This window comes from Alexandromys fortis, unplaced genomic scaffold, assembly GCF_014885135.2.
Source record: "Alexandromys fortis isolate MF-2015 unplaced genomic scaffold, M_Fortis_MF-2015_v1.1 scaffold_36, whole genome shotgun sequence".
Classification (NCBI taxonomy): Eukaryota; Metazoa; Chordata; class Mammalia; order Rodentia; family Cricetidae; genus Alexandromys; species Alexandromys fortis.
In genome coordinates, this window is record NW_026067915.1 from 501,157 (window position 1) to 524,928 (window position 23,772).

The 23,772-nt window shown below is 46.7% G+C and overlaps 1 protein-coding gene across 3 annotated transcripts in view; it reads right to left on the bottom strand.

The window, feature by feature from the left end:
• Mras (muscle RAS oncogene homolog) overlaps nucleotides 1-23,772 on the bottom strand; it is a 56,211-nt gene that overhangs the window by 21,445 nt on the left and 10,994 nt on the right. For all 3 annotated transcript variants that reach the window (XM_050139393.1, XM_050139391.1, XM_050139394.1), the window contains exon 2: nucleotides 7,592-7,801. In XM_050139393.1, the coding sequence (XP_049995350.1) occupies nucleotides 7,592-7,784 (193 nt within the window). In that variant the 5' untranslated portion in view covers nucleotides 7,785-7,801. The remainder of the gene's footprint in view (nucleotides 1-7,591; nucleotides 7,802-23,772) is intronic.

The following is a 23,772-nucleotide window of genomic DNA, read 5'->3' on the forward strand; positions in this document are numbered from 1 at the left end:
TGTCTCAGGGTGGACAGGAAGCAAAGGGCAAGGGAGGGACTGGAGACACACCTCCTGTGACCTGCTTCCGCCAAGTAGCTCTCACCTCCAAAAATGTTGTCACTGGCTGGTGACTAAGCATTCAACACGAGCCCGTGGGAGACATTACGTATTCAAACCATAACACTAACCCTTATTTTCACCTGCAACAGCAGCTACCACGACAGTGTTCATAGTGTGTCCACCAGCTTTCCAGCAGTAATGCCCATTGACATCATCACTATTGTGATGGTCCCCGCCTCTCACCTCCTCCCCCTGCCCCCCCCGCCCCCCCCGCCCCTGCTACATGCACAGTCACGCTTTTGTGTGGTCACGCTTTTGGCCTCCTCAGTCTGGAACAAGAGAAAGCAGAATCCAGAGCACTTTGAGACTGGCTGGGTGTTGGGTAACTGAAGGCATCTGCCCCCAAGCTTGGCATATCTCTAGATGGTAGCCAGCAGGGAAGTGGGACCACAGAGCACTAGTTGCCCAGGGAAAGCCTTGGCCCTCCCAGGTTTGCAAACCTCCCTGAAAGATACTGACCCCAGAAAGGTTAAGTGTTGTGCCCAAGCCTAAATATAACAGGCCTTTGATTAAGGTTTTCTGTACATGGGGTCGTCCTTCTAAAAGCCACAGTTGGCTGAAATGTTTTAGCCCTTTTTAATGGGGGATCTTAGGCTGTAGACCGTGCTAGTCTGGGCGTCTAGTATCTGTTCTCAGGGAAGGCCTCGGTGGGCAATGCCACATGCTAATTGTGCTGTCTAGTTTTATGTCGACTTGACACGAAGTGGAGTTATCAGAGAGGAGGGAGCCTCAACTGAGAAAATGCCTTCATACTGGGCTGTAGGCAGTTTTTAAATTAGTGATTATGGAGGGCCCAGGCCATGGTGGGTGGTGCCATTCCTGAGCTAGTGGACCTAGGTTCTATAAGGAAACAAGCCACGGTGAGCCAGCCAGTATCACCCCTTCACGGTCTCTGAATCAGCTCCTGCCCCCAGGTTCCTGCACCAGTTGACTGTTCCTGTCTTGACTTCCTTTGATGATGGACTGTGATGTGGAAGTGTAAGCCAAATAAACCCTCTCCTCCCCAACTTGCTTTGGTCTTGGTGTTTCATCACAGCAATGGAAACCCTAACTAATACACTAAGTCAGGCCAGGTTTCACTGATCTGAGCTTCAAAGTAAAGCTGCTGCCCTATTTCCCCTGTCTCTGCTGCTAGGAACTGTTATCACAAAGTCTAAAAGGCACTCTGGAAAATACTTTCTCCCCTTCAGAAGCAAATGTTCAAAGTTACTTAGAAAAACACTAAAGAAGCTTACACGGCAATAAAAAGAAATAACATTGACTGAGCCACAACTTGTACCAAGCAGTGTTCTTTTCTGCATGTATTATGCAATATTTTTCTGAATGTTTTCTATGGAACACAGCTCAAAATGAATTGGCCAAAATGGTTCTTTGGGGAAATCCTAACAATATACTCTACTAATGTGCTCCTAATATACACTGTAAGTAAAGGGTTTTATGAGACCTGTAGTAAAGAAACTTATTTCCACTTGTCTAACTCAGTCTATCCTAAGGCATAGTATATATTCCAATAGATAATGCCTACAATTATTTTAGAAAGTGCAAGGTGAGAGCCAGGCAGTGGTGGCACACGCCTTTAATCCCACTACTCAGGAAGCAGAGGCAGGAGGATCTCTGTGAGCTCAAGGCCAGCCTGATCTACAAAAGCTAGTTCCAGGATAGGCGCCAAAGCTACAGAGAAACCCCATCTCAAAAAAGCCAAAAAAAAAAAAAAAAAAAAAAGAAAAGAAAAGCAAGAGCAAGCTGGGTACAATGGCATGCACCTTTCATCCCACCTCGAAGACAGGGACCAGCAGTGGTGTGGGACAATTCTGTATTCTGTCATTCTGTCAATTATGTTTTAAATAAATGCTGATTGGCCAGTAGCCAGGCAGGAAGTAGAGGCAGGACAACCAGGCAGGAAGTAGAAGCAGGGCAATGAAAACAGGAGAATTCTGGGAAGGAGGAAGTCCATTCCTCTGGAGTCCTGCCCAGACACGGGAGATGGAAGATGTGACCTGCCCTGCTGAAAAAGGTGCCGAGCCATGTGGCTAACATATACTAGAATAATGGGCTAATATAAGTTATAAGAGTTAATAAGAAGCCTGAGCTAATGGGCCAATCAGTTTATCATTAATATAGACCTCTGTGTGATTTCTTTGGGGCTAAACAGTCATGGGACCTGGTGGGAGGACAGAAGCCCCAACAAGCAGGTCCTCACGTTATACCAGCAGATCTCTGTGAGTTCAAGGTCAACTTGATTTACATAGCAAGTTCTAGGCTAGCCAAAGCTATACAGCGAGACCTCGTATGAAAGGAAGGAAAAGAAAAACAGAAAAAAAAAGCAACTGTACAACAACAATAAAAAGGAGTCCATGAGATGGCTCAGTGGGTGAGGGCTCGTCCTCCAAGCCTGATGACCTGCATTGACCTGCACCGTTTCTAGGACCCACACAGTGGAAGGAGAGAAGCAACTCCTACAAGTTCTCCTCTGACCTCCACATTTGTGTCATAGCTAAGGAAAGCACACAAGCTCATGTGCATACACACATGTACTAAATAAAATGTAATAAGGGAAGTGCATACATGTAAATTTATTGTAATAGTTATGAGTATAAGCTTTGCTAAGATAAGAAAACAAAGAAAATAATGTAGCAAACCCAATCAAATCTGTAACTGCGAATAAACTGTTCAGTAATTGATAATTCATTTATTTATTAAAAATATTTGCTGACAGAAATAACGGGTGTGTGAATACTAATGTAGATGTCTTGTTCATGGAAGATCTCGCCAACAGAGTGTTATTTAATAGGCTATAAATGTAGCTCAGCTGGTAAAGTGTTTGCCTACCGTGCCTGAAGGCCTGGCATATATACCTATAATCCCAGAACTCAGGAGGCAGAGGCAGGAGGATCAGAAACTCAAGTCCAACCTCAGCTGCACAGCGGGTTCAAAGCCAGCCATACATGCGACCTGCCTTAAAACAAAAGACAAAATTTTCATGAGTTATCTCTGCAGAAAGAACATGCTAGGAGGGGAGAGGACCACATGCAAATTCCAGAGTAGGGATTCACGTGTCTACCTGCACCCTAGGAGGGGAGAGGACCACATGCAAACTCCCAAGTAGTTTGTCTACCTGCACCCAATGAAATGCTCAAAACCTCAGGCTGCACACAAGCCCCCAAAGACTGATGTGTTTTATGTATGATGCACTTCTCATACTATAACATACATCAATCGCTTTAGGGGAGGGTGGGGATGCTAATAGGCAAAATAAAGGTGCCCAACAAAGTCCTGACAGTTCCAAGAGAGGTGAAACTTCGGAATGACGAAGCCATTTTAATATGACTGGAGGGCCAGTTGTCAAGAGGTTATATCAGTCCTAAATACCCATGAAGGACCACTTGTCATCTGCGTATTTAACAATAGAGTGTTTAAAAAAAAATGCACCAGGCAAAACCCCAGCCGAAAATAAGGAAATTTACTATTACACCCTGACATGCAACACCCCGCTTTTAATAAATGACAGAACAAGTACTCAGAAAAGCCAGTGAAGATACAGAAGACTTGGGCATTATCAGTCATTGTGATCTGTGAGACAAACTCTGAGAACATCTATGCACACAGCCCATCTTCTGGGCACTGAGACAAGCTGCAAAAAAAGACTTGGAATAATTTGTTGTATGTTCCCTGACACACTAGAATTAGAGACCCAGAGCAGAGAGATCTTCGGGAAAGTACCAAATTCTTAAAAACTAAGTCACATACTTCTAAAGAACCTACGGTCAGAGAAGAAATCTAAAGGGAAACTAGAATTTGATAGGATTAGAAATTAAAACATAAGCCAGGTATATAGTGGCTCATGTCTTTAGCCCACCCAGTGCTTGGGAGGCAGACGTAGGCAGATCTCTGTGAGTTGAAAGCCAGTTTGGTTTACAGAGTGAGTTCCAAAGAAAGTTAAAAAGGGAGACCTTGTCTTGGAGGGAGGGAGGGAGGGAGGGAGGGAGGGAGGGAGGGAGGGAAGGAAGGAAGGAAGGAAGGAAGGAAGGAAGGAAGGAAGGAAGGAAGGAAGGAAAGAAACATATGATGTTACAATTTGTGGGGCACAGCTAAAGGAGTAATTCAGAGAATTTTATAGCACTAAATGAATATCCAAGAAAGAAAAAATGACTTGAAGCATCAGCATCTGCTTACATTTCAGGCAGTTCTAACAAAGTGGAGCATAGTGTTGTGTCACTGAAGCTCAGGTACTTGGGAGGCAAAGGTGGAAGGATCACTGAGCCCAGGAGAATGCGACTAGCCTGGGCAGAACAGCAAGACACCCCTTTCCAAGGACATGAGAACAAGAGAAACTTACATCTAAAGTAAGTAAAGGAGAAAGAATAGTAATGAGTGAAAAATCAATGGAACTAAACGAGAATAATCAATGGGTGTAAGTGCTGGCTCTTTGAGAAAATCAATACTTATGAAACCCAACCCTGCCTGATCAAGAAAAGGAGAAAGAAAAAGGTACAAATTACTAATATCAGGAATGAAAGATGACATCACTGTAGAATTTACAAGTTGTAAAGATTATAAAAGAATATTACAAGCACCCTTATGGCAATAAATTTGTCAATTCTGATAAACAAAACAATTTTTTAAAAGTCACCCACTACCCGAGTTCACTGAAGACTAGCGATGACTTAATGACCCTATGTCTGTTGAGGGTATTTAGCTGACAGTTTAGAAGCTACTCCATAAAGCTTGCAGTCCAGATGGTCTTGTTGGTGAATTCCACTGAATGTATACAAAAGAAATTAAAAGAGGCTTACTGAAACTTTCCTAGAGAATTGAAAAAGAAGGGTTAATTTCTGACTTGTTCTAGAAGGCCAGCATTACTTTCATACTAAAGTTAGATAAATAAATTATAATTTTTTAAAAAAATGGTCTAATATCCCTCGAGAATACAAGTAAAACATTTCTGTATCAAATTCTGTCCAACTGAAGCCAATGGCATATGAAAGGGCAATTCATCAGAACCACGTGCTGTTTATTTCAGGGATGAAAAACTAGTTACACATTAGGGAAAGAGCCAGCAAAGGCTCTGTGTACCTGCTACCAAGCCTGACGACAGAGCTCAACTTCCAGGACCCACATGGCGGAAGGAGAGAATGGGTCCCCCCAAGTTGTGCTCTGACCTCCACATACAGGCTGCAGCACACGCCCCAATCTCCCCCAAGACCCATACTAAATAAAAGTAATTAAAATGTTTTTAAAAATTGAGGGAAAACCTCAACATAATTTACCACATTAGCAAACTAACAAAGAAAAGCCATGGGATTATCTCAGCCAGAGAAGGCATTTGACAACACCCGACAGCCGCTCCTGATTGAAACCGGCTGCAAACCAGGGAAGGGAGCCTCCTTGACCTGACAAAGGGCATCTCCACCAAATAAATCTCCAGTTAACATCAGACTGATGCCAAGAGACTGAACATTCCCCTTAGGAACAAGGCACAGATTCTGTTCTTATTCTGCCACTCAGCACAATACTGGAGGCTTTAGTCACTGAAATAAGGCAAGAAAAAGAAATTAAAAAAAACATTGATTGAAAAGGAAAAGATAAAACTGCCTTCACCACCATGATACATAAAAATCAATTATATTGGAGGATCAGGAGGCACAGGGAAGGCAGTGAGGGGAAAATGGATTTGAGTAAAATATAATGACATATATGTGTAAAGTGCCACAATGAAACCCATTACTTCATAGTTAATGTGAAACTAATTTTAAAAATTAGAAATCATAGCCAGGCGGTGGTGGTGCATGCCTTTAAATCCCAGCACTTGGGAGGCAGAGGCAGGCACATTGTGTTTGAAGCTAGCCTGGTCTACAAAGAGAGATCCAACAAAACAAACCCAAAAAATTAGAAGTAGTCTATACTGATATATTCTAGCAGCAAACAATTGAAGCTGAAACTTAAAACATTTATCATAGCATCAATGCAGATGTATAAGTATAAGTATAAACCTAACAAAATGTACATAAGAGACCTATGTCTTCAGAAGCACAAAACAATCGAGAGATCAAGGAAGACCTAAATAAATGGAGAGGGACAGTGTTCACAGGTTAAAAGGCTCAGCATTGTCAGCTAAGACATCTGTTCTCAGAACTGAGGACATGGTTCAGGGCTGTCAGTTGCCTAGCATGTGTTACGGGTCAGTACCAAACACTACAAAAATTCCTTCAGGTTGTAACAAATTCAACACTATCCCAAACAAAATCAGAAATTAACACTGAGTCTATAATTCATATATTCATTCACATGGCTTCAATTGCTAAGTTATCATAGAGCTATAACTGTTAAGGCAGTGGCGATTTGTCTAAAGTCAGACATCCAGACCAAAGACAGATTACACAGGAAACTGGTTCTCACTATTGGGACAAAGTCAACTGGGAGCTGGAAGGAAGAATATCTTTAACAAGGAACCCTGGAAGATCTGTCCCACCCCCGTGCCACATGCAAAGTGTACAGAATGGAACAAAACGTAAATGAAAAACCCAAACACTTCAGCTTCCAGGAGAAACCATGAGAAATACAGCTGTGACCTTGGGTTAGGCAAAGATTTCTTAGACAAAATACCAAAAGTACACTCTGTGAAAGAACGAATAAACTAGACGTCATCAAAACAGAAACGTCTAGTCTTTGAAAGGAACTGTTGGGAGGATGGAAAACAAGACACAGACTGAGAAAAATATTTGCATTTATCTGAAAGAAACTTGTAAGTCAGCAGCTTTCCAAGCTCTCCTCCTAGACCAGCACCCTGTGATTAATGAGCCTGGCTCAGGAAGAGACTTGGGCAATAGAGAATCATGGCCAGCAGGAATCTAGCACGGGGGTCTCCAGCTTCAACAATCCCTACAGGGTGTGCTAAAACCAAGTCATTGCCCTCCACCCTTGGAGTTTCAGAATGAGAAGGGGTCTGGATTCACATCTCTAGGAAGCTCCTTGACCACCACACTTTGAGAAACCCTAATTTTGAACAGAGCAGAAATACAATGCCAGATGCAAGCTCTCCCAACAAAGGGGCACTTCCTAGGTACACTCTGGTTAGTAAGAAATCAGTTTTCATGTATTGTGAGAGCCTCCTATTCTTGGGAGACCTTTCTCAGTTTTCCTTAATAAATCTAAAAAGAGAAAGCTTCTTTTTTATTAGTTTGAAACTTCTGTATCTGCTCATCAGAGCTTCTGCTTAAAGAAGCAACTCCCATACAGGCGTTTCTGAGCTGGCAGGATTCTCCCCAGCCTCTTCTTTCATGGTCCGCTTTCGTTACCACTAAGGTCTTTGAGCACTCTACCAGGACCAGATCTCTATCTAGAATTCCCCCTGGATGCTACGTACTGCCTTACAGCAACCATCCCATAATATCAGCAAGCAGGAAACCATGTTGCCCCACTTAAGCCTATCACATTTCCCTGATTCTCCCCATGGTAACCCACCCCATGCAAGGCTGACATCAGGTCTCACCATCCAAAATGGCCCACTGATTGTCAATCTCCGTATGCTTCAGGTACGAGTCTTCAATGGTGGGGTCGTAGTCAGGCACAAAGATCTTCTGGAAAAACTGGATGGTGAGGGCGCTCTTGCCCACACCTCCATCTCCCACTACTACTAGTTTATACGTGGGGAGGTTGTCACTGGGTACAGCGCTGGTAGCCATGCTTCTGGTAGCCACACCTAGGGAAGAAAGACACACAGGATGAGGGAGGGATCTCTTTCTTTTGAACTAGGGAAAAAATAATCATGGGCTTTCTTTCCTGAATTTGAGAAAATATTCATGGGAACAAAATCTCCCAAAGGTCAATTAGAAAGTGAAACAAGGCAAAACAATGTGAACATGCCATGTGTGGTCCCACTACTCAAAGATAATCACCGTTCCAATGAAGGGGGGAGGTGCTCTGAGCGGAGCAGGGATAGAAGACACACACCTTTCACGCCACCGCCTATCAACTACAACAATTCCAATATTATCAGTCTGAATGCCCTGCTGAGAAAGACCTCAGGCTGTTGAGCCAGGAGGACAGAGAGGCTGTGCAAATTCAGCATGCCTGTGCTCTGGGAGGCCCTTTCCAACCCAAATCTGCCATCCTGTCCTTCCATCTTCTTGTACTTTATCATGCTGAAGTCATGCCAGCATTAAAGGGAATCTGTCCATCCCTTTAAGCTGGGACAAAGAAGGAAGGAGCAGGTATTGTAGTGGTTCTCAGCAGGAGCGGTTCTCTCCCCCACCAGGATCTCTGCGATGCTGGGATGTTTCAGGGTATCACCAAGGGGGCAGAGGCAGGGAAGCCTCTAGAAAGCACAAGCCGGCCTTCCCCAGCAAAGACCTGTGGGGGCTGAGAAGCTCCCCACTAAGGCAGGCGATAGAGCTGGAAATGGGGGCCCAGGGTTCTGAAGAATGATAGGACCTTCCCAGGCTAAGACTGATCGTGAGGAGGTTACAGAGAGCTGAGTGACCTTGGGAAATGCTGTCACAGAGTGCCCAGAAAGAGAGGCAAATGGGGGTCATGGAAGGTGCACTCAGAAAGCCAGGAAGGAACCCAATGGAGTGCTATCCGTCAGCAGCCAGCTGTGGGCTGGCAGTCAATGTCACACACCGGTGAGGGAAGGACACTTTGTAAGGGCCAGAGGTGGTAGCTGGCTCCAAGGAATAGATTTTCCAGACACAACAGTTGCACACATGAACTCTGCACAAGATGGGCACAAGCCCAGGCCAGGCCAAAGCCCAGTGCGGACCAAATTCCACCACTAGCGAGTTGCCACTGGCCACTGGCTACAAGGAGGAGAGTCAGCTTTCTGATTAGTTAGCCACACACTGGGGCAGACTCCATGCCCGAAAGTAGCTGGGTAACACAAACTGGACTAGACAGAAGAAAAGGAGGAGACGCTCAAAGTTGGGTGGTAGGGAGGTGAGGGTAGGGAGGGTAAATGTGGGAGGAAATAGGAGAGGCGGTGAATGGTGAACATGATCAAGATGCATTGCATAAAAATATTCTGAAAAGAACAATTAGGAATGCTAACAGGGACAAAAGCAACCCACTGAAGATCCTGGCAGGGCTCGTAGGCCACTCCCAAGCAGCATAAAAACCAATCCTGGGGGAGCAGACGCTTGCTGCTATCTCTGTACAGATGAAAACACCCCAGTGCTGCGCTGGGGAAGAGAGAGGCTCAAGGGGTAGCTGGTAAAGAGGGCAGGAAATAGCATAACCCAGAGGACAAGGGCTTGGGGTTCCTGCGGCTACCACTGTGTCCCCCCCACCCCCACCCCAAAGCATAGTTTTCCTCTATACCAGACTAGCAGCCAGTTTGAGAGGTATTTATAATTATTTTCGACTCTACAAGATCTTCAACGCTAGGCTGCGACACAAAGGGTGTTAACAAAAATGTGGGCTGTGTGGCCATGTTGATTTGCATGTGGCTGAAGGCCAGCGCTGTTGCTGGAGCCTCCCCAGTCACTGAAACCTGATGTTGACATTTCGGACTCCCCCAAAGTGTGGGGGAAGTACAAGCTTTTCTGCAGGCAGGAAGAATATAAATCTGTCAAAGCTGGGCTGAGAACAGGCTTTCAGAAATGGATCAAAATTAAAAAGGGGCACGCCCTCTAAAGAGTTAAAACATTCTGTCAGGTGAGACTTTATTGCAAGGAAAAAGTCTAATCGGGGAGCGTCACAAAAACGTTAGGAATGGGGAGATGGAGGTGTGAATAATCCAAATGTTGGGGGAGGTGGAAGGGGGGAACAGATACACGTAGCAACCAGTTAACTGACTGGGTGCAGTGGTACACACCTTTAATCCCCAAACTGGGGAGGCAAAGGCAGTAGGATCACAAGTTCAAGCAAATGTGGGATACATAGCAAAACCTTCTTGCATATGCATGCATGCATACATACATACATAGAAACAAAACCAAAACAGGATGCTTAACAAACCTAGAAAAAGATTTGTACTATATATGGAAAAACACCAGACCTCTGAACAGCAAAGGTATAGGGCCACTATTACAGGGAGGCATGCATACATGACTGTCCTGGCCCAGAGGTGGAACCCAAAACAGCAAGGTTTGTAAGGTGGCTATTCCAAAATCAGACTGCAGGGCTCTTCGATTTCCTGAGTCTGTTTTCCATCTTTCTCTCTGTGTGTCTCTCTCTGTCTCTCTCTCTCTCTCTTTCTCTCTCACATACACACACACACACACACACACACACACACACACACCTGCTCATTAATACAGTCAACATTCTTAGCCATGAATTCTATATTGACAGATTCAAATCAACTATGAGTTGTAAATTATTGAAAATTTGGCAATCTTATCAAAAGCAATCTACAGATTCAAATGCAATGCCCATCAAAATCCCAGCAAAATTTTTCACAGATCTTGAAAGAACGGTACTCAACTTCATATAGAAAAGCAAAAAACCCAGCATAGCCCAAACAATTCTGTACAATAAAAAAACTTCTGGAGGCATCACAATCCCTAACTTCAAACTCTACTACAGAGCTACAGTACTGAAAACAGCCTGGTATTGGCATAAGAACAGACAGGGGGACCAATGGAACCAAATCGAAGACCCAGATATCAATCCACACATCTTCAAACACCTGATATTTGACAAAGAAGCAAAAAAATCAAATGGAAAAAAACTTAAGACTACTTAACGAATGGTGCTGGCATAACTGGATATCAACATGTAGAAAAATGAAAACAGACCCATATCTAACGCCATACACAAAACTCAAGTCCAAAGGGATCAAAGACCTCAACATAAAGCCAGCCACACTGAACCTCATAGAAGAGAAAGTGGGAAGTACACTTGAATGCATGGCATAGGAGACCACTTCCTAAATATAACCCAAGCAGCACAGACTCTGAGAGAAACAATTAATAAATGGGACCTCCTGAAACTGAAAAGCTTCTGTAAAGCAAAGGACATGGTCAACAAGACAAAATGACAGCCTACAGAATGGGAAAAAATATTCCCCAACACCAAATCAGACAGAGGTATGATTTCCAAAATATAAAAAGAACTCAAGAAATTGGTCATCAAAAAAACAAATAATCCAATAAAAAAAAATGGAGTACAGACCTAAACAGAAAACTCTCAACAGAGGAATCTAAAATGGCTGAAAGACACTTAAGGAAATGTTCAACATCCTTAGTCATCAGAAAATGCAAATCGAAACAACTCTGAGATTCCATCTTACACCTGTAAGAATGGCCAAGATCAAAAATACTGATGACAACTTATGCTGGAGAGGTTGTGGGGTAAAGGGAACACTTCTGCATTGCTAGAGGGAATGCAGGCTGGTACAGGCCCTTTGGATGTCAGTGTGGTGATTTCTCAGAAAATTAGGAAACAACCTTCCTCAACACCCAGCAATACCACTTTTGGGTATATATCCAAAGAATGCTCAATCGTGCCACAAGGACATGTGCTCAACTATGTTCATAGCAGCTTTGTTTGTCATAGCTAAAACCTGGAAATAACCTAAATGTCCCTCGACCGAAGAATGGATAAGGAAAATGTGGTACATTTACACAATAGAGTACTACACAGCAGAAAAGAATAACAACAGCTTGAATTTTACAGGAAAATGGATGGAGCTAGAAAACATCATTTTGAGTGAGGTAACCCAGACACAGAAAGACATCACATGTACTCACTCATAAGTGGTTTTTAAACATAAGCAAAGAAAACCAGCCCACAAATCACAATCCCAGAGAACTTAGACAATAATGAGGACCCTAAGAGGGACTTACATAGATCTAATCTACACGGGAAGTAGAAAAAGACATGATCTCCTGAGTAAATTAGAAGCATAGAAACCTTGGGGGAGGGTTAAAGGAGAGGGGAGCAGAAAAAAATGTAGAGCTCAAAAAAAATCAATAAAGAAATAAAAATAATAATTGAAAAATTTTGGGGGGGAGGAGTCTTGGCAATCTAAACCAGTCACCCAGATCTTTGTTGGTAAGGACAATGGAGAATCAGGTGCCTGTGTAGCTCCTAAGGATGGGCTGAAGGCCTTAGGTGGAAAGATCACAGGTTTTAACACAATTAGTTAGCAAAAGAGTGTTTCACCAGCCTCACCTGAAGCTGGCAGGCTCTGTCGATGGTAACTTGAGAACAGCCTGGGAAAACTGACAGCCCCTCAACCAAAACCAACCATCCTCCACCGTGAAACAGATCAGCAGGGAACAAAGCTCCTCTCTGGCTTCTGACCACACCTGTCTGGAAGGGAAAGGCGCATCCCCTCCAGTCCTCTAGACTGCTCGGCCAGCCTGGCTGATGCTGACGTCAGCGAGACGAGGCCTTGCGAAGCTGCTGCCCCTGACCTCCCTGCTCAGCCTTGAGACCTGCACTGGGAATATAATCTGCTGTACTCTTCTTCCAGCCTTCTCCCACAATACAGATATTAAATCTCATCATTCTTTTATTATTTATGTATGCTATATTAATAAAACATTTTTGCATGTGAAAACATCATTTGGGGCTGGCTCTGAAGCTTGGTTGGTGGAGTACCTGCTTAGCTGCACTAAAGCACTCTGGCCCCCAGAAGCATTAACTTAGCTGCACTAACCTTCTGGCCCCCAGAAGCTGGAGGCTGTGAGCAGGCTGGTAATTCCAGCACTGGAGAGGTGGGAGCAGGAAGATCAGAAGTTCAAGGTCATCTTTAGCTACGTAGTAAACTGGAGGCTAGCTTAAGGTACATGAGACCCTGACTCTAATTTTTTTCTCCTGATATTTTTTTCTTACCATTATTCCTTAAGCAGTATGATATCACTACTTATGCAATATATTTACCGTATTGGGCGTGTATAATGCAAAGGTGATTTAAAGTGTATGGGGAGGTGCTATGGCATTTTATGTGAGGGACTTGAGAATCTACAAATCTGGGTATCTGTCAGGGTCTTGAAACCCTGTATGCCCCCCGCCCGCCCAGGGATGGCGGTAATAGACTTGTATAGTGTAACAATTTGAGAGTGTTAAGATCTCCCTCACAAAATAAAACATGCAGGCTCCCTGAAAATATTGTCTGCTTTCATTTAAGCTCTTTGGGGGTGGAGCTGGATGTGGCTCCAGCACCAGAACCAACAACGCAGATGAGCTACAGCTTCAGTCGCCTAAGCCACCACATACAGGGGCCACAGGAGAGTGGACCACAAGACCACAGGACTGCAGGAACGGGAGCAGGCAGGAAGGACAGACAGACACCCTCTTCTCTGCTTCTCGGGTTAGCGGAGCCTGGTGCCTCTGTCCTCTCTCTCCCCAGCGGCCAATGATGCTGGGCGAGAGCTCAGGTGCTTGCTGGTAAAGAAACTTTTCCACTCTCCCCTGGAAGCCAGCAGCAGCAGGCAGATGGGAAAGGGCGAGGAAATAAATCATTTCTGTTGCTTGTGTTCTTCAAAAGACCACAAGGTAAGACACACACTAGCAAAATGACCCAAACTTGCCCTTTGAGTCAGAGTTCAGACCACCCACAGCAGAATCACCTGCCGACTTGCTATAAACAGCTTCCCCTTGCTGAGGCAGCTGGCAGGAAGTGGTCAGTGGAGGTCTCCCTTCTTTTTATAGAGCTCTGACCCACCTCAGGCGTTGAAGAGCTCCAGGGCCACAGGGAACAGCAGCAGGCCAGGGTTCCCTTTCTCTTGGACTTCGCTTCTTCCTAGGACTCAGTGGAAGAGGCTCACACTGTCAGGCTAAAAACCCTCTTCATCCTGTCCGCAGCTGATGAGTCAAGTTCAAACTCCTACACTGAGCATTTAATGACAACCTCTCATCAGTAGCCCGCAGTAATCGCCCTAGCCACCTATGCAGAGCCTTACTCTACTCCCCACAGCTAGCCTTTGCTCTCCCGGTGTGCCCTACCGTCATGGAATGTCCACCGTTCACAGAATGGTGGTGTGCAGAGGGGGCCAGTTCAGGCCCAGGAATCACTTCTCAGGGGAGACAGAGCCCCCACCTTGTGCTTTGAGCCCCATGGTCCACATGCAGAGGCCACCATCACACTTGGGATCTTCTAAACATTTGTCATGCACCCCAGGGCATGGTATGCCTCTGTTGCCCTCTGTCCTCGCAAAGCCTAGCATGGAACAGGCTGAATGCACCAGGGTTTAAGCACTGGCATTCCCAAAAACGTTATACAACCCGCCAACCACGGAGCTGGTCTAAGTACACACAGGACTCATGGAAACCTCTCAGCCAGGCATTGGGACTGTGTCCAAGGGGTGAGACGAACCCCACAGACAGGACTCTTTTGGAGTAAGTGTGAACCAGAACAAACTGGATCCAGAGAGCCCCCAATACAGAAGTGGTTTTGACTGCTGTCTTCTCCCGAGGGCCATGTTTTTCACCCAGGGGGAAATGGATCAAATGTCTGTCATGAAGATGACAGGGCATATGCCACACTAGGAAGTAAGATGGTCTGGTATGGCACAAGGAAAGATTCTTAAATGCCACTCAAAGGCTAAGCTAAAAGTCACCACAGGGCACAATCACTGTTGCCACATAGCCATGGAGCAAACTGCTTATATTTATATCCTTCTTCTAGTAAAAGTTATTGTTGAATGTTTGTTCTTCACTTTGGGGGATAACAGGTGGCCCCTTGAAGGTAGGAAGGCAGCTGAAGACAGGCATGGTCTCTTGTCACATTTTGCCATTCATTTTCTGTTGTGTTTCTGTCCACTGACCAGTTGTATAACCTTGGGTAGCCTCGGGATCTTCTCTAAGCATGAAATAAAACGGCATTAAATATGATAAGCTCAGAAAAGGCACCCAGATATTTCCTCTCTCGCCGTTTTACTGTGTTCCCAGAAGCAAAAGCATACCCATCTCAGTCATGTGACTCCCAGCCATGGCCTCTTCCCTCATTTGAGGCCTGCCTGCCACCTCATCTCTGTCACAGCCAGGGAAAGGCTCTGAGGTTCCAGCTCCCTCCACATAGGAACCAACTTTTGGAACAGCAGCCATTTGGCAGGGAAGGCAGCTGAGCTGGTTTCCATGGTAACCACTGCTCTCCCCCCCCCCCAGAACCCCACCCAGCCCACAGGCTACACCAGCAGTCTAACCCATTACTTGCTCTGGAAACTTCCTCCTAAACGGCAATGCTGCTTTTTTTTTTTTTTTTTTTAAAAAAAAGATTTTATAACATCAGGCATCTTTAAGCTGAGAAGTAAGCTTTTTCTTTGGTTGTTTTTTTTCCCTCTCTACCCCTCTTTTTCCATAACATGAAATTATTTCCTGAATTCCAGAACCACCTCCCCAAGCAGATTACAAGCACCATGAATGAGGGTGACAGCCATACCTCCCCATCACCTCCCAGGGCTGCAGGGGTTTTTCTGTCCTGCCCCCACTTAGCCCTTCTACCCTCTCTGCCTGCTCTTGTGCCAAGAAGGGACACAATGCCCCTTCTTCTGCAAGAAGAAGCAGGTATTTGGGTGCTAAGCCTAGCATAACCTTGTCATTCAGTAAGTTTCAAAATATGATGGGTACAGGGGGCTGCAGAGATGGCGGCTCAGCAGAAGACCCGGGTTCAATCCCCCATATCTACATGGCGGCTTACAACTCTCTGTAACTCTGTCTCGTTCCAGGAGATCTGATACCCTCTTTTGTTTTCCCCAGGAACACTTGCTACATGTGTGGTACACAGACAACAGTACAGGCAAAACACACACACATAAAATTAAAACAAATAAATCAAATGTGGTGCATAAATCTGAGAAAATCCAGGGACAAGACGACACTAAGCTCAGTGGCTGTCAGTATGGCAGCCAAGGGGGTCAGTAGAAGTCTTGATTCTTCAGCCAGGCAGGTGATGAAGTCCCATAATGAGCCTTCTTAATAATCTTTTAGACCCTCCATTTCCCCAGTTTAAAAATAAAGAACAAGAGCCCAGTGGAAGTAACATGGAAGATGCCTGAGCAATGACAGGGGAATTAACTGACCCTGATTTTTCTTCCAACATACTAGGTTCCAGTGTCTTAGTTCAATTCCTTGCCCGTGCATGGACCTGACTTGAGGGACTCTCACTCCACACAGGGGTGATGGAGGACGCTTGGGACGTCAGTCTGCTTCCCTCTTCCCAGATCCTACAGAGTCCAGAGAGGGTTTTTTTTTCCCCCCAGCCCAAACCACTATGAGAGCTGGTCATGTGAAAGAAACGGTGCTGGCAGCAGACACTGTCAAGGGGTCCAAGGAGAGGTCCCTGGCCACCCACCGACCTCACCTAGCACGACTCTCAAAGCAATGTCATATAGTCCTGGTTGAAACCAGTGGTGCCCAGAGTGGTAACAGCTGCCATTCCTTAGTGGATCTTTGCTGTGGAGTGAACAGATGCCAAAGGTAGTGCTTAAAACTGCCATGCCTTATGGCCCCTGACCTTGAATTCATTTGCAGCATCTCACAACCTCATCTGCTACTGTGGTTCTCTTCTCTGAGCATTGTCCGTCCTGTGGCAGCTTCCCTGACATGAGGTTACAGATTGTTAAGAGGCCAGGGCAAGGGTACAAGCACCCCAAGGCTGCTGCCAGCTTCAGTGAAGATCTGGTCCTCCCCGTTCTTTCGCCTCTCTATTTTGATAGTAATTACTCTAAAGACTCCTCCTGAGCCCAGCGGTCAGGCTGGGAGAGGAGGGTGTGCTCATCATTAAGGGCGCTTTTCTGAGAGTGCGAGAGTGCATTCACGTGGAGCTGAATGCGTCCTGGGAAGCTAACCTCATCTCTGAGATGTCTGGGTGTGCCCAGCACTGGGGGGATGAGGACACATTGGGGGTAGCGGCCCAACCCATGTAGAGGAAATGGCTCTGCATTCCAGGAGCTGCCCTTCCCTTCTGCACAATTCCCAGAAATGGGATGCTTCCCCCAGCTGCTGACCTATAAGTGATACAGGACCCACCAGGAGTCTGGGGCACTTGGCATCCCTCCCTAAGCCTTTCCCCTTCTTCTCGGTATGACGTCTGTGCCAACTCAGCCAGCACTGTCTCTGGACCGCTCCCCACCTCTAAGCAGCCACCTCTGCACCCAGCGACCTCCATTCTTACCTTTGACCTACCAGCCAGCTACGTATGTAAGCGCTCACCACAGAGGACTTTAAGCCCAAGGCCATATGACCAATGTGTGGCTGAGTGTTGCTCCTTCCCTGAGCCACGACAGATGTCACTGACTGATGGTGGGCTCCTCCCTTCCTCTTAGAGTCCTTTTCTACCTAGTGCTGCTGATAGGCAGAAACAAGGTGATTGACATACATAGACAGCGTACATGGCATCCCAGAGCTAGCTCACTACTGTTCTTGTTCTCCTCCAAGCACCTCATGAAGTGGTTTTTCTTTTCTTGGGGGAGGGCCCTTACTTGATCATCTTTGGACGATTCTGTCATTGTCTTATGTTATCTCCTCTTCTCTACCAGTCTCTTCCACCATCGAGAGAACCAGAAAGACCACACTAGAAGCAAGCAAGGGGAGAGCCCTAGTGCCCTTGTTCACCCTGGAGCTTAGGTTTCTTGGGTCCGACTCACCAGTATAAAGAACCTTCCGGACAGGGGATGGGCACCCATCTACCGTCTAGCGCTGAGTCTCTGAGAGGTGTGCAGAAACTTCTGGCTACAGTCATGACAGCCATGAGGGTGTTCACAGCCAACACTTAACACAAACAATGTGTCAAAACTGTCAGGAAATTCTGCCATTCAAATAACTCATTCAGTTCCCAAGTACTGATTTGATGAACCCAGTTTTATAGCTCCAGAAACACAGGGCAGTGAAATGGCTCAGTGGGGAAACGCATGCACTGCCTAGACTGAAGACCTGAGTTCAGCCCCTAAGACCTACATGATAAAGAGAGAGAGAGAGAGAGAGAGAGAGAGAGAGAGAGAGAGAGAGAGAGAGCTGACTGTCACAAGCTGTCCTCTGATCTCTGCACACACTCGATGGCGTGTGCACACAAACATACACAAGAGTTACACCAATTAATGGGCAAATGTAATCTAAAATCAAAAACAACTAAGAAGCAGAGAAGTTAAAATCACTCCCCCAAGGTCTCCCAGCAGAAAGGAGTACTGTGACCACAGAGCCACCTCCAGCCACCACTCTGGGTGTCCTCCGGTGACTGGCAGGAGGATGGACATGTATGTGTAAAGCCAGGCCAGGGCAGAGAGAGTAGAGGCAGGTGTGCTGGTGAGAGCACAGCTGTGGGTAGGGAGGTGGTATCAGGGTCAGACACCATCAGGTCAAATTACTGGCCAAAGGCAGGCCAGAGCAGGGTAAATGCAAGGACCTATGGATACACATGCATGAGCATGCACACATGCACACACACACAACTTCCCCACCCCAGACCGGGATAAAGCCTGCTGCACAGATCTGATCTTGGCAGATACCTTGTGAAGCAGAGAAGGAGTGGGATAATCTAGACAGCTCTGAAGCCCCATTTTGTATCACTCTCATATCCATCTATATTCAGAGTTGCTGCTTCCAGCTGGGCCTGAGGCTGGCCCCTTACCTGGAACTCCAGACCAAGGAACTGGCACGCTATAGGATTAGAAGTCTGTAACCTTGAGCAGTCACCCTCTGGGAAAGTGGCAACAGCAGCAGCGCTTGGCCTCACGATGCTGGAGGCACTGCATTTGTTCGCTTGTTGACCCAGCGTCTGACACAGAGGAACTCCCCCGTAAGCACCAGGTCATCACCATCATCAGCATCCTTCAGAAACCAATTCCAGTCTCTCCTCCTGCAGGAAGAACCTTTACTCCTTCCAGGCCCTTCCGGGGCCCAGGGATGGTCTGCAAACTAGCAGGTCAACAGAGGATAGATAGCTCAATAGAACTCACTACCACTGCTGGAAGGTTCTCATGGGAGTCTTTTGGACTGGTTTCACTGCAGACTGTGTTGGAAGAGAGCATCCATCTTAGCCTGCCATGATCTATACAGCAGTTCCCTAGGACAGCAAGCCCCCAAGTGCTCACTCACGGACTGACAGGGACCATGCCTTCTCTCGCATGTCTCCAAGGGTTCTGTACAGCAGTTCCCTAGGACAGCAAGCTCCCAAGTGCTCACTCACAGACTAACAGGGGCCATGCCTTCTCTAGCATGTCTCCAAGAGTTCTGGAAATAGTTGCTCTCACTTCAGAGCACATAAAGACAGCACAAGATGAGGATGCCTTACTGAGAAGCAAGATGAGGATGCCTTACTGAGAAAAAGGTACCAAGCCACATGGCTAACCATAGACAAGAATTATGGGTTAAGTTGTAAGAGATAGTTAATAATAAGCATGAGCAATAGGCCAAACAGTTTATAATTAATATAAGCCTCTGTGTGTTTCTTTGGGAATGAATGGCTGTGGGACTAGGCGGGACAGAAACTTCCAACTACAGACAAGCCATAGGACATAATAAATGGCCAAATTATACCTGAGTCCAGAGAAGAGTGGACTGGGTGAGGAACCAGTACAGACAACCTCTTAGGATTCACATCAGTTCACAGTCTGTGTGTGCACTGATGCTATAATGTAAGATGTTGTTGTGTGGGTTTTTTTTCCCTTTTTTCCTCTTTGTTTTTTGAGGGCCCACCACCCAGCTCCCAAATAATCACATGGAAATTTATTCTTACTTATGAATGTCAAGCCTTAGCATGGTTTATTTCTAGCCAGCTTTTCTTAATTTAAATTATCCCATCCACCTTTTGCCTCTGGGCTTTTACCTTTCTCTATTTCTATATATCTTTTTTTTTCCCTTCTTATTTGGTGTCTGGCTGTGTGGCTGGTCCCTCACTTCCTCCTCCTCTTCTACTTCTTGCTCCTCTCTTCTCTCTTCCCATTTATTCTATCTGCATGCCAGCCCCACCTATCCTTTCTCCTGCCTTGCTATTGGTCCTTCAGCCCTTTATTAGACCAATCTAATACAATCTGAAGTAATACAACTTCAGAGTGTTAAACAAAAGCAACATAAAAGAATGCAACACATCTTTGCATCATTAAACAAAAATTCCACAGCATAAATGAACGTAACACATCTTAAATATTCCACAACATAACAGTAAGAGTCTGGGAATAGGGGCATTTTAGTCAGGCAGGGGGGTCTAGGGAAGCCTTCCTGGTAAAGGCAATGCCAGAACAGAGTCTTTTAAACCACACAGTTATTAATCCCGGTATACAATGAAGACAAGCACGTCCCAGGCGAACAACAGAAGCTGCAAAGCTGTGGCGCTCAGGAGTATGAAACCAAGGGCACAGCGAGGACCATAAGCTGTGAGATATGGCTGCGTGTAGAAAGTGGAAGGGATGAGGTGGGAGAGTAAGGGTAGGAGAGAAACCAGGGATCTTCATCTTTGCACCTTTACACCCAGCATTGGTGTAACAGCATACAGTGGCTGCTCAAGAAACATCCACTGATAAGGGAACCAGCGCCAGGGCTGCAGGGCTAGGCAGGTGAGGGTGTGGCGAGCCTGCACATGCTGGAGGCCCACAGATCCTCTCTACATCCAGGCCAACATGGTCATGCAGTTAGGCTTGCTGCATGGCTGCCCAGTGACCCAGGGCCTCCAATCACAGTGATGGTCACAGGGAGATTACACAGTAGGCAAATCCCAGCAGAGTCTGCATGAGGCTGGACAGATCGCCCAACACAAACTCAAAGTAGTAGATGCTTGGAGGAGAGGGGCAGGGTTAGGGCAAGATTAAGAGTCCAGAACGAGGGGAGGGGAGGTAACCCAGGAGAGGTCCGGTGGCAGAAACCAAGGGAGACCTGCTACTCCACTTTTACCAAAGGGGAAACAGAGTCAGAGATGCCAACGCATTTGCCCAAAGGTCCACGTTAGTAAAGAGAGCCGCTGAGGTTTTGCCTCCAAGTCCTGGCAAGATGTAAGACTACAAGTTTGTCTCACTTCCTAGAGCTGAGGGGTTGACAGGGGTCTCAGTGTCTCAGAATTCATGCAACCTTTAGGCTATGGGTCTCACTTGGCCTCTGGAGCCCCAGCTCTGCTTCTCCTGGGTCCCCAGTACCTCATCAAGGGCAGGAGGAAAGGGAAGACCTTAGTCCACAGGTGAGGAACCTTAGGAGTTCTGTGAGGGCGTGGCTCCAGCTGAGAGGAGAGGTAGGTGTGGTTTGCTTTGCAAATCCTTGTTCTCGGTCCCTGGGGGTAGGGAGTACCAAGTAATATTTTTCTAGTGCTGGGGCAGTGTCACCTGCCACGAAGAGACAGAACTTCTTCAGCCTACCATGGGAATCCCAGCGCGACTGGGAAGGTCACCCTAGTGGTCACTCCACGGGGAGGGTTCCCCACACTGAAGTCCTCCCCCGTGTGCTTTCCAATCCTGCTCACCTGCTGCTCTCCCTCGGCTGGATTTTCTCATGGGTCCTTCCACCTCTTCACTGCTACTCCACAGCTCGGTGCAACTCAGCCCTGCACAGGCTAGATACAGCTAGCCCAGCGGCCCTCAACCTTCCTAAAGCCATGACTCCTTAACATGGTTCCACGTGTTGTGCTGACCCCCAACCGTAAAGTTATTTTTGTTGCTACTTCGTAACTGTAATTTTGCTACTGTTATGAATCGGGATGCAAGCGCCTGTGTTTTCTGATGGCCTTAAGCGACCCTTGTGAAAGGGGTTCATTTGACCCCCAAAGGGGTCACGACCCACAGGTTGAATTAGCACCTCTCCCCGTCCACTCAGGCCCCTTTACCACCTTTCCACTCTAAACTGACTCTTCCGCTTTCCTCCTCCATCCGTTTACCTCAAATTCAAAACCAAGGTCCCTGACCTCTGCTGCATGTGGCCTGCCCACTCAGTGGCTACAGTGTGCTCCCAGTTTGGGCTCCCTTCTCCAGCACGGTCCTCCAATTCTTCAGCACAGCTACTCCTAAGCTGTCCTGGAGCACAAAGACCAGACCGTCCTGGAAAATCGTGCATGGGAATCTTTACTTTCGGAAGAGACAGAGCCTTCTAGACTTTCCCTCTGTTGCTCAGCACCCCTTCTCCCATACAATCTCTGCTCCCACTAATTCCTAGCAGCGTGTCCAGACCACAGGGTTCTGGTGCTCACAGGCAGCCTTCCAGTAAGGGCCTTCCAACTGAACCCCCTCCAAAACTCTCTTTGAGGAGCTGCCTGTCTTCACAGGCCCTCTGAGCTGAGCTCAGAAAGGCCTCATTCTCTGAGCCCTATGGAGCCCCTTGCTTCAGTTTATGGAATTTCAGTCAGACTCCAAGTGGCAGCCATTATCCAGTGACCCCTAGAATCCTTAAAGACAGGGTTCTATGGCTTCGTGCTTGTCTAGCTGAGGTCGGACCGCAAAGCTCTTACGTGACCCTGTGGCCATACTGCCTCTTTCAAGGAGCATGCCCCTTTGTGCCACCCCTTCTATCGGGTTCCTCTGGTAGCATGGAGCAGGGGGTTGACACAGCTGGCAGCTGCAGCTAGAGAATGCCTACAGCAGGGCAGATATTTTATTTCGGTTCGTTTTTTGAGACAGCGTCTCACTGAATAGCCTAAGCTGGCCTGGAGCTTGCTATTCTGCCTCGGCCTCCCAACAGAGAGTTTACCTTTTTAGACTAACCAGAAGTCTGTTTGTGTATGTGTGAGCGAGAAATCTAGACTTTAAAATACTGACCATTGGGGCTGGAGAAGAGAGCTCAATGGTTAAGAGCACTGGCTGCTCTTGCAGAGGACCCGGGTTCAATTCCCAGCACCCACACAACAGCTCAAAACTGTAACTCCAGTTCCAGGGGATCTGACACCCTCACACAGACATACATGCAGGCAAAACAGCAATGCACATAAAACAAAAATAAATTTGAATACTGACCATCAGTTTAAAAGGTTTTCATTGTACAAGCCAAACAAATGACCCCCATCCCTCCTAATGGCTCTGCCACGGATCAACAGCCACCTCCCTGGCTCTTTCCAGCATGGACACAACTCTAGGGCTGTGGCAGTCTGGGACAGATGACTCTTTTCACTGCTAGCCTGACCTGAACCTGGCTGCAAAGAGCCGAAAGACGAAAGCAGTGGAACTGACCCCATGCAGCGACAAGGGTTCCTAGGCCTGCCGGGAAATTTCCAGGGGTGTGTCCTCCACAGAGAGGGCACACCGCCTGCCTCGGGAGTGGCTCAGACCCAGGGAGGTAGAGGGTGAAAGGTACATTCAAAAAAGATTTTGTTTTCCTCATTTATTTTCAAAACATTAAAGGCCATTATCAAAGACTGTGACCATTTTTTTTTATGCTTGACCGAAATGGGGACTAGGCTCTTCCCAGGGGTAGGGTGAGGCAATCTAATTTCCATTTTTAAAGAGTAGCCAGATGGATGGGCCAAACAAAGGGGAAACTTCCTGGAAATGAGCTGGGCATGGCAACAAGTGGGCTGATGAGATTTTCCTGTGTGGAGGCCTGTGGAGTGGTACACGGAGAACCAGCTGCCTGGGTCTGAGCATCCACCAGGGCTCAGGGCAGGGCAACTCTCCCAAACTCAGGATTCTAAACTTTCTAGCAGAAAAAGCAGGACGCGCGCGCGCGCGCGCACACACACACACACACACACCCTGAGCTCTATAGTTTTCTGTTTTCCGGGTTTTCCTCTGCCTTCCTAATCACGCAGATTTGGTTTAGAAGGGAGAGGGAAACCAGGCAGACTGCTCTGGAGCAGACTGCCCTAGACCCAAGGGCAAG